The 10,538-nt window shown below is 44.5% G+C and overlaps 1 protein-coding gene across 1 annotated transcript; it reads right to left on the reverse strand.

Annotated features, from left to right (window-relative positions):
- Positions 1-1,529: 1,529 nt before the first annotated feature.
- shtn2 (shootin 2) lies at positions 1,530-9,863 on the reverse strand. The gene is made up of 17 exons (XM_076725221.1): positions 9,733-9,863; positions 8,632-8,681; positions 8,143-8,203; positions 7,858-7,952; positions 7,364-7,556; positions 7,098-7,195; positions 6,932-7,013; positions 6,343-6,437; positions 4,041-4,187; positions 3,789-3,942; positions 3,362-3,503; positions 3,136-3,194; positions 2,853-2,950; positions 2,757-2,777; positions 2,610-2,663; positions 2,383-2,530; positions 1,530-1,905 (listed from the first exon to the last, which is right to left on the reverse strand). The coding sequence occupies exons 1-17, from the start codon at positions 9,764-9,766 to the stop codon at positions 1,754-1,756; spliced, it is 1,683 nt and encodes a 560-aa protein (XP_076581336.1). The 5' UTR covers positions 9,767-9,863; the 3' UTR covers positions 1,530-1,753.
- Positions 9,864-10,538: the final 675 nt, after the last annotated feature.

Below are 10,538 nucleotides of genomic sequence, written 5' to 3' on the forward strand. Positions count from 1 at the left end.
TTGTAGTGCCCTCTGTGGTTGGAGGAGAAGTGCAGTTGTAGCGGCAGATCCCTAATTCCTGAGAAATAAATGGTAAAAGGCTGCATGAATGTAGCATTTTTATGCAAAGGTCTTTACAGTTTGCCTCTCATTCACACCATTCACACTGAGCTACCATGCTGGGTGGGTATATTTAAATTTTTGCTTTTTCTTGTAGAAATAGCCACATTTCAGGCAAGCAAACACTTTACATAAATATAATGTGCCACACCGGCTGGAAAGTAGCTGAAGGGCCATCATTTTAGACAGAAAAGGGGGAACACTGCCTTCTCAAAGTGCCTTGCTTCTGCAATATTTTAAAGAGTTAGTGTTTATAACCAAATGTCTCATATCGGTTTTCAGGTTCATTCAGATGAGTGTTGTTTTTCATACCACAGAGGTTAAGGCAGGTCGTTAAATAAGAGAAAAGCACGTAATTCTACGTTAAATCCTCTCGTTAATACATCCTCCCGGTTCGTATTGAATGTAGAGTATCAGTTTCAGATCCTCTCATCTCTCTGTCATTATCTGTTTGTCTCTATCTCTTGTTGCCTCTCGTACTTACACACATACTCTCTGGCTTTCATGTGCATTGATTCAATAACAGGGAGGAGGCAGAATACATTACCGCATCCCAAAAAGCGAACACCTCAGAGATTGAGGAGGAAAACAATAAAAAATGCATGCAGCAGAGTGAAAAGACCCCGACCTCCAAGTAAGAAGAGCTAAATAAAGTAAATATATAATGTGAAACAGTGTGAAGACACTAAAATGGTGTCGGAGTCAAAGGTGAGAGTAATCTCATCCTCCTCTCAAATGCTTTTAACAAAGGCAGATGGATGGATAGCGTGGTGTGAGGGTGTATGTGATCGTTCATGCATGCGCACATATATACAGCATCCGTGTGGAGGTGAGAAAACAAAAGGCGACCTGCCGCATTTAAAGCTACTTTCAGGAGAAGTGACACAGATCACCTGAGGCTCTTATCTCAACAACACCTCTGGGCTCTGGGTGTGAGAGCTTTAATGTGCCTAAATAAATGGCAGCCTCCATCTTTCTGCTGGGTCGCGCTTTAAGAGGCAGACACCTCAGGAGAGAAGTGCACAAGGGTATTCACATAAGCTAAGTGTTTTTTTTTTATGGTCCAGACTATTTTTCATCTATATTCTGTAGCATAACAAATCCTGTAACTTGCACTTAGATCAGCTAAAACCCCGGCACCCAAAAAAAAAAAAATAAAAAAATAAAAAAGATGATGGATATTAAACACGGCTGAATGACTTTCATTTCCTCTGACACGCAACAAGTTCTGGCTATTTGAGGCAGATCTGAGTTAAATGGCATAAAAAAAAAGCCTTTTTGTCGTTTCTCTTTACCCTGAATGTAGGATTTGATGTTCAACTGCAATGTGCACCTCCTGTCTGGTACTCCCAGGAGGATAAAACACACATTAAAAACCGTTTTCTGGCATTATTTGATCCTGAGGTGAGCATAACTTTTCAATAGAGACCAAGATCACTGATGTTTTATTGTAAGTGACGGCAAAGGTAATGCATTGACGTATTCATTCAATACATGAGATATAATAAGGCCCTTTAAAGTCTATAATCACTGATAAAAAGAAGTATTACAGGTGCAGTTTACTCAACAATCTCATCTTCAGCACATCATCGTATGAAAGCAGCAACGACACTTAAACCTCAGTGATGTTTAAAAGCTGCATTTCCTGCTGCTCTCAGCTGTTTTGGCTGATGATCAGAGCCGACGCTCTGATGCGAGAGTCTCTCTTCTCCCTGTTCTGTCTCAGCCTCCGGAGCACAGGGGCGTTGCCGCTCTCGCCTGCCCAGGGCGCGTCTCCTGCTGCTGGGACACACGCTGCCTGAGGGCCTGACCAAGAGAATGCCACGTCCTCAGGTTAGCCACAAAAAACGAGAACTAAAGCAAATCAGCTGACCACAGTGATTGATAAAGCACTTTGTGCAGATAGTAGTACTTTTCACTCTTAACTTCAGTGTATTTCCCTAAAAGAAAATACTGCATGCGAATAGCATTAGTAAATGTTAATACCAACAAATAGAAAAGAAAGCATGAACTCCTTAAAAAAATCATTATATAGTTTGAGAGTCACTATCAAAGTGAGGACATCTGCTGTCCAAAGACCACAAAACTGTCACATGTAAACTAAGATTTCTCCTTTTTTCAACCGTTCGGCCCCGAACAGACCAACAATCTGGATACAAGAGAGACCAGATGACACATATGCAGCACAAACCAAACTCCGTTAAACAACAGACAGAATCAACAGACACAGAGACGCCATGTGCTGCAGCATTATTCTGAACACAGAGTGAGAGGACAGGCTACCATGAGTCTGTGTTGAGGACAGGTCCCGGCTCTCCGCCATCGCTCTCCTCCTCCTCTGGAGAACCTGCAGGAGCTCCGCGTCCCCAACATTTCGGCCAATTCGCCTCCTGGACGGCGCTCTGCGGAGGGGCTGCTGCTTCATGTTGTCCTGGTGTGGAGAACGCCGGCTTAAAATCTGCCATTTATCGCCCAGGATTCTGGCTTCAGTGTGAGTTTAAGTACATTACCAGCATTCCTTTGAGCTCCAGGATGACGGATTTTCTGTTTTCACTCCTCTGGTCCTGCAAGAGGATTCAGGAATTGGAGAGATAGTTTGGAACTGGCTGTTTTATAATAAAGACGAGAAGGAACGAACAGGTACGAGGATTACTGACCGTCCACGAGCTGTCGTCCTCCTGTGAACAAAGTCAGACGTTAGTTAGCGTTAATTATTCATCACTTTGGGTTCTTTCCGAGAACAAAACGTGCACCTGTATTCTCTTGACGGGCCTCAGGACGATGCCGTTCTTTATCCTCTCCATCATTTCATCCACCGCCCTCGCCTTCACGTTCAAAACGGGCGCTGCTTCTTAAAGATTAGAAACGTGTCAGACATTTAAAGCCGTTTAAAAGCACTGAGGGTCTCTAATGGCCAACTGTACGTCAAACCGGGGCCAGCTCTGCATAGAGCAGGTCCCGCATCTGTTTTATATACATGTTCAGGGTGAAAAGTGTTTTTCTGTGACGCTGCTGCTTCAAAGTATGAAAACTCACCGTTCTGATCAGCCTTGCTGGATCTATCTTTCCTCCTGCTTCTCAGGAAATCAAGCGAGCTTGGTGCACAGAGAGAAACAGCGAGGTCACGGGGGTCAAATTCTCAGTGAGGAATCTTTTTTTCTGTTGTTGTCTGAGTGTAAAAAGCCTCTGAAACAGTGCTTTAACAATCATGTGAAACTGAGACCGTTCACTGAAACTCTAATGGCAGAGGGAGCCAACATACTTGGTGACAGCAGTGGGAGGTGGAGGAGGCGGTGGAGGAGGCGGCGGAGGTGGAGGTGGAGGTGGAGGTGGAGCAGGAGTGGATTCCTCTGCTGCTTTGTCAGTTTTACCCTCTGTGTTCAGTGCGTCTTGTAAGTGTTTCACTACAAAGGAAGACAGTCAACGTTTCCTCTGATGATCATAAGAGAGCAGATTAATCCAGAAGTTTCAATTCTACATACGATTCTTTAAAATGAGCTAAAAAATATAATAGAACAATATATAACAGCTTGCTTTGGCTTATGTAGAGGATCTGAATACTTCCTCCACGTCTGGGTTTCAACAAGCATGTCTGAAGCATAGACTCGCTCAGTCAGCCTCCACATTCATCACTGCCTCTGTCCTTTCCTTCAGGTACCATTAAGCACGTCGGCTGAGGCAGCAGCTACCTTCCTCCTGGAGCTGTGTGACGGTGCTGTTGGCCTCAGACAGCTGAGTCTCGAAGGCCTTCCTCTCCTCTTTGCTTGTCTCCAGCAGCTCTCTCAGGTTCTGCAGCTCAGAGAGGAGGCTGCTCTCTTCCCCGGCGCTCTGACTCTGCTTTACCTGCACACAGGTGTGAAAGAAACAGGGGAGATGCGGGAAAACATAAACAGAGCAGAGCGGATGCCCGTCCTGCTCTCTTTCAGCGTATCTACGCGCACCTGGTCCTGGTAATGGCGCTGTATATCGCAGAGGGCTGCGCTGATGCTGGAGATCTGCTCCAGCGCCTGCTGCAGCTGCAGGCTGGTCTCCGAGCTCTGCATCAGCGTCGCGCTCCGCCCGTGGGCCGCCGTCTGCTGCGCCACCATCTGAAAAAGACAACCCAAAACCAGCTTCACCTCCTGACATCTTAAAAACATCTTTATGATTCTCGGCTTCGACTAAAATGAAAAAGAAAACACATCAGTGACAATGGGCCACGATTAAGAGGAAGAATAAAGTGAGATCTGAAAGGCTGGTTGTTAATTTTCTCCCCCAGGAGGTTGTCACAAGGCAGAGAAAATCATTTCAAGCCAGTGTTTGACTGAACAATGACTTGGAAGCCTTGTTAGAATTACTCATCGGCTTCATTGATGAGCAGCGACAATACAAACAGGACGATTTAGCTGTGAGACAAAGCGTCATTTTCCCAACATTATGATAAGTGTGATAAGTGGCTTGGAAGCAAAAATGTGTCAAACTTTGCCTGAATTCACTGGGATTCTTTCTTCTATGGTGTGACAAATAAATACCCCAACTTTAATAATTAACAATTGTGGTTTAGAGCTCATTTCGAATGAGCTTCTGTGATGTTCAATATCGTACATGCGGGCATTGATCTGCTAGATTAGCTACCTCTAGTTATCCGCAAACTAGTTCGATCTGCCACGCACAACGTCGCACTAACACACAAACTAACACATATCCTGAGGTGAATGTAGCAGGAGCTCGCCTAGCCACTAAAAAACAAGGTGTTTAATACAATCAGTCCAGCAATAAGTGATTCCCTGTCAACGTAGGCGATAAAAGAGGCAATAAGCCTTTATAATTAATTGCCAGAAAAAGACACATTTTTAGTATATTGAGTCCCAAAAATAGCAGAATGAGCCTTAAAAATGTGTTAAAACGTGCCATTTGTGTGTCAATCCAGTCAATGTTCATCATCTCAGTGCATTCTGCTCACACTGGATTCATAAACCGTCGCTCTCACAGATTACATTATCGAAAGCAGGTGCGTGTTCAGAGAACAGGAAGTGAGGAAAAAGCGGTTTTCAGTTCTGTGTTCTTCCAGCGTGCGGGTTCGGTGAGCTCCGTATCAGCGCATGCAGCACGAGGCTCGGCGCTGCAAATCACACCGCTCTAATCTGTGGTCTCCCTTAAGCAGAGAGCAATTTTCACACAGCAATTAGCACAATTATTTCACACATACAAACACACGGGCCCAGCCGCACACAGCTACACAAAGAGACAAAGACGCACGGGCAGGAAAAAAAAAAGAAAACCTCCAAATTGTTTCCTGTTTGAGGCCCTGCATCATTATACCACCACGCATCACAGGGAAGAGGTGTGAATGGTTGGTGTTTTCAAAACACATGAAAACAGACAAATAGCAGCGCATACAAGAGGCATTCAGCGCAGGGGGGTCTTTTACCGTGAATTGAGAGTAAAGGGGCTGAATTGTGTGAACAGTTGGGGGTCCTTTTCACAGGTAAGGACCCCTGCGAGGCGGCCCATTGTGCGCCTGTCCGGTAAATGGAGGACACCGCGCACAAAGGCGACAATTGCTATATGCTCGGCAAAACATAAAGGTGTCAGGCAAAGACAGGTTGTGCTTAAAGACCGCCATTCTCCTTCAGCAGCAGTGATGACCGCTAATTATGGGGAAGGGAGGGGCTAAATGGGAAGGGACGGGAACAGAGAGATGTTTTTTGAAAGAAAAGGCCTTCATTATAGGAGCAGCTGGGGCAGCAAAAAAAAAAAAAAAAGCAGTGTATTTGTGTTTGTGTGTGTGTGTGTGTTTGGGTATGTCGGTGAATTGGTGTTTTTCCTGCATGTGCACGAGTGTGTGTCTGCTTTTGTCTTGTGTGTGTGTGAACGGCTCACACAGAGAGCCCAGATTTGACCAAAGTGTCATCGGTGTGAAAACGGAGAATGGAGACCCCTTCTCCTGTCCCGCCACATCAGCTGCACTCTGACAGAAGTGTGTGTGTGTGTGTGTGTGTGTGTGTGTGTGTGTGTGTGTGTGTGTGTGCGTTCACCCCTCCCTTTCCTCCCTATTCCCGTCCGAGTGTCCATGTGTTCGCCTTAGCTGCCCGAAGGTCAGCTCCGACACTCGTGCTCCCTTCCTGTGGCACGACCTGTCACCCTCAGTGTCTATAGGTGTGAATGTACGACAAAATGTTTTGTGCCGTGCAGAACAACACACGTGTGCGCACACACACACGCGCGCGCACACACACACACAAGCGTGCCACGCGCTCACACCTGGTGGGCGAAGACTTCAGCGTGCTGCCGGAGGCCCTGCTCCAGCTCCAGCTTCTGAGACATCTCTGTGAACTCCTCTGTGACAAGCTGGGACACTGTGCAGGCACACACACACACACACACACATACACACACACACACACACACACACAATTAAGAGGCATTTCCGATAGCGTTCATGCCTCTCATTACGTTTTCGACTGAGGAACTGAAAATGAATGCAGCATTGATACGATTTATTGCTTAATAAATAAGATTAATCAAATTTGATGCATCACAAAATGTCATTTATCCGCTCAATCAAAACTCTGCATTACAGTAACGACACACACATCCAATGTAATGGAGTGGCAGCATCAATATGAGAGAAGAAACATCTCAAACCTCAGGAAAGGAAACCCTAATTTGGGTGAAATGCCCCTTTAAACACCTTTAGATTTAGCATGTTTGGTTGGACAAAACAAGAACTGTTTCTAGATAAATGATGAATTGATTATTTGGAGGGAAATATCATAGATGAAAGTTAATACAGATGCTAACAGACCCATCGATAATCAAATAATACTGGTTGAATGTACTGAGGACTCACTGCGTTTGATTTTATTCATGGTTTTGCTCTGCTTGTTCATCTTCCTCAGGACGGCCTCTTTCTCCTCCAACTCCAGGACCAGCTGAGAGAAAGAAGTCTGAGGTGAGGTGAGGCACGCACACACGCACGCACACACATGCACACATGCACACACGCACTGATGTACCTGCTCTCTGAGCTGGGCCTGCTCTTTGGTCAGATCCTCCACTTGCTGCTCCAGCTGCAGCTTCTCAGCCAGCAGACCGTCGACTGACGTCTGCAGCTCTGAGACACAGACAGGAAGAGGTCAGCGACCAGTTCGACAATAACCCTCTTCCCAAATCAAGCCCAGCTCACGTGCGGTGATGATCTGATTATGGATTATTTATTTTTAATTAGGTTTACCAGGCAGACATAGAATGTGAAACCACATCATGAGCAGTTCTCTCTAACCTGCGATCTTGGCTTGACTCTCCAGCAGCAGCGTCGCCTCACTGCTGTCCCCACCAAGATCGACCACGTCACAGTTAACCGCGGGGTCAGCCTCTGGGTCAAAGGTCGCAGCGGCCAAGTTTTCAGGCAGCTCGGGGATGAGGGGCATCAGCATTTGGCTCGTCCTCTTCAGGACTTTGTTCTCTTTGGTCACCTGGGAAACAGAGTCTGGAGGTCGCTGATTGTGTTGTTTTATTCTATTAGTGTGAAAATGGCACAAACAAAACAAAGGCATGGGGAGGAAAATGACCGGAAAGAGCAAAGGAAAAGAAAAGAAAGAATGAGAAAGGAAAGGAGAATGAAGGAAAGGACACAAGGATAAAGGAAATGAAATGATAAGAAAATAGAGGAAAGGAAATAGGAGAGGTAATGTGGGAAAGGAAAAGAAAGGAAAGGAAAGGAAAGGAAAGGAAAGGAAAGGAAATTAGCACCACTGCAGTGGTACAAAGACATACTTTGACAGCCAGAGCCTCAGCACTCTCTCTGCAGGAGCGCTCAATCTGGAACTGGAGCTCCAGAACATTCATCTCTTTCAGGAGCTGATTGGACACTGGAAACAAAAGAACTGCGAGTCACCTCATAAAAATATAAGACAGACATGATTTTAACCAGTACAGGATAAACCAAACTGGAGGTGTAACTCTGAGTCTGTCCTGTGATGCATGCTGGGATAGTCTCCACCCGCCTTACGGTCCTGAATCGGGACACGCAGGTAAAGAAAAAGAATAAATGATTCTCACCTTCCTCCAATTCAGACAGTCTCTGATTGGCTTCATCCCTCTGCAATTCCAGGATTTCACACTAACAATCAAACATCAACGAGCCAGAAGAAAGAGATCAATCAGATGACGAGAAGTTGATGTATTTGATTTTATTCACATTTTATTCCATTATCAGACAGCACCAAAATTGTATTTGTCCTTGTTGATGTAATCAAGTTTGTATACTTGCACGTTTTAGAGCTTTTCTTTAATAATTTTCTTTCTTTTTTAATTTGCTTCCCTATTTTTTTTTAACTTAAATTCAATAATCTGATTAAACATCCCTGTTTTTCAACCACAGTCTGCTGAAATTTTATGATTTTCTTTTAAGCACCACGAGGGAGAAGTTGTTTGACTCTCTGCAGTAAATCTGCTTGAGCGTTTCCTCCCGTGCTGATTGTCTCTAATGCACATTACAAAGTGGCATTAATGAACCACTAATTGGATGCCTGTCACTAAAGGTGATACCTGAATGTCTCTCTCATCTTCGAAAGATAAATCGCTGTCTCCGTCAGACTCTGTGGGGAAAAGAAAACCATTTTATCTTCACACAACAGTCACGCGGCAGCAGAAAACAGAAGACGCTCAGCTGGGAGGCGAGATAATCAAAGCTCCTCACATCCTGTCAGTGTGACTGCGAGAGGAACTTCACGAGGCCACGCGAAGGAGGCCGACGAGGGAAATGCAGGAAGTGAAATCACAGAAGGATCCTACAAAAAAACTTTACTTTCTGTGGCGTCTGACTCACAGAAGTTTCCAGCTGTTACTTCACTTTCCCCGACAAACTGAGAGTTTTGTGCTCTTAAAGCTATTGTTTGACCTTTCTGGAAATAAGTTAATTTGCTTTCTTGCAACACCACTGTGACATCCAGCCAAGAAACGGGGCAGCATGTAACCCTCTGTACGACCACGATGTGTTTATTCTACACTTTGAACAAACAACGTAGAATATGTTAGTTAGTGAGCTTTAGAGTCGCTGGTAGGTGGATTTTTTGCTAGCTCGTTTTTGCACTCCTTGTGCTAAGCTAAGCTAATCGGCTGCCAGCTGTTTTATATTTACTGGACAGATATGAGCATGGTGCCAATCTTATCATCTACCAATCAGTGACAGAGTGAATTAACCAGAAGGTGTTTAGCCTAGCTTAGCATGAAGCTATTTTTTCCTTGTCCAAAGGTACAAAATCCAAAAAATGCTGAATTGTAACGAAGCACTGATCCGCTCCAGCTAACATTTCATTGAAGCACTGGTTTTGGATTTATTAAAGCAACTGAAATATCACAGATCAAAGACAGCGTTGAAATAATCAAATAAAAATGACTGAAAGAACATCCATCACTTGAAAATATGGCAAAACCTACTTTTATTCAATTTATACCCCAAATCACCAATACTCAAGAAATACTGAGTTAAAAACCAAACTTCTGAACTAAAAACCTTGATTACTTTCTTCCACGAGTCCAGATAAATAACATGGCTTGTTTAGACACTGAGAGATCTTACTGAAACTGCAAAGTCATCATGTGAGTAAAAATAAATCAGAAATTTCTATCCACATTATCGAGTCTTACCTGCTGCTGCACTGTCCTCACTTTGCAGCCACATCCTGCCGTCGGCACAGTTTTCACTTCTTTGCTCTTTGGTCAACTAAATCAAGCGCATTCCAGCACAAACAAAAACCTGCTTTCTGTCCGAGTAGCAGTCGCCTTGTTATGGAGGAAGAAAGTGGGATTTCTGCTTAAACCCTCCCCCAGTGCCACCATTTCAAAAAAGAGGAACTTTTTGCTTACGCTGCCCAAAAAAAAAAACATCTTAATCATCACAGTCTAAAGTGGATTTACGTCTTAATGAGAAATCTTTCATGTATTTTTGATTATGATTGTGACAAGTAAGCTAGAGGACAGGGGTGTGAACTTTCCCCCCCTTTTTCTTACGGTGAACGGAGGAAAATGTACCCTCAGTCCATGCATGTGGTCTCTAAGGGACGACACTGTCTCTCTACTGCAAGATCAATGTCACTCATGCGGCCGGAGCAACGGCAAAGCTTCTTTCATTCCTCTATTAGCATCTGTGCTCAGAGTTCATGACCTGTGAAACATCAGAGCTGCCATGGGAACCAAACTCTGGGCGCTAATTCAGGAGATGATGTCGATGACACACATTCCCCGGCTATGAATAATTTAAAAACCTCTTTTATTTATTCACCTGTACGCTGAGAGTCCGGGCAGGGTTAAGTACTGCTTGCATTTAACCCTTGACAGGTGACTTATGGGTGGGGTTTGGTCCATCTGGGCGAGCAGGAGGTCAGATGCAGAACAGTGTCTTAAAGAATAAGGCTTGTGTTATTTCATATTTTATTACTGTCAATAAAATCCCC

This window comes from Chaetodon auriga, chromosome 24 (genome assembly GCF_051107435.1).
Source record: "Chaetodon auriga isolate fChaAug3 chromosome 24, fChaAug3.hap1, whole genome shotgun sequence".
Lineage (NCBI taxonomy): Eukaryota > Metazoa > Chordata > Actinopteri > Chaetodontiformes > Chaetodontidae > Chaetodon > Chaetodon auriga.

Bases quoted from the DNA above. Each gene is read 5' to 3' on its own strand.
- shtn2 (XM_076725221.1), bottom strand. From the start codon at position 9,766: ATGTGGCTGCAAAGTGAGGACAGTGCAGCAGCAG. The intron at 8,204-8,631 runs GTATCACCTTTA...TTTGATTGTTAG, and splicing joins AAGATGAGAGAGACATTCAG to TGTGAAATCCTGGAATTGCA. The intron at 7,014-7,097 runs GTACATCAGTGC...TCTTTCTCTCAG, and splicing joins AGGCCCAGCTCAGAGAGCAG to CTGGTCCTGGAGTTGGAGGA.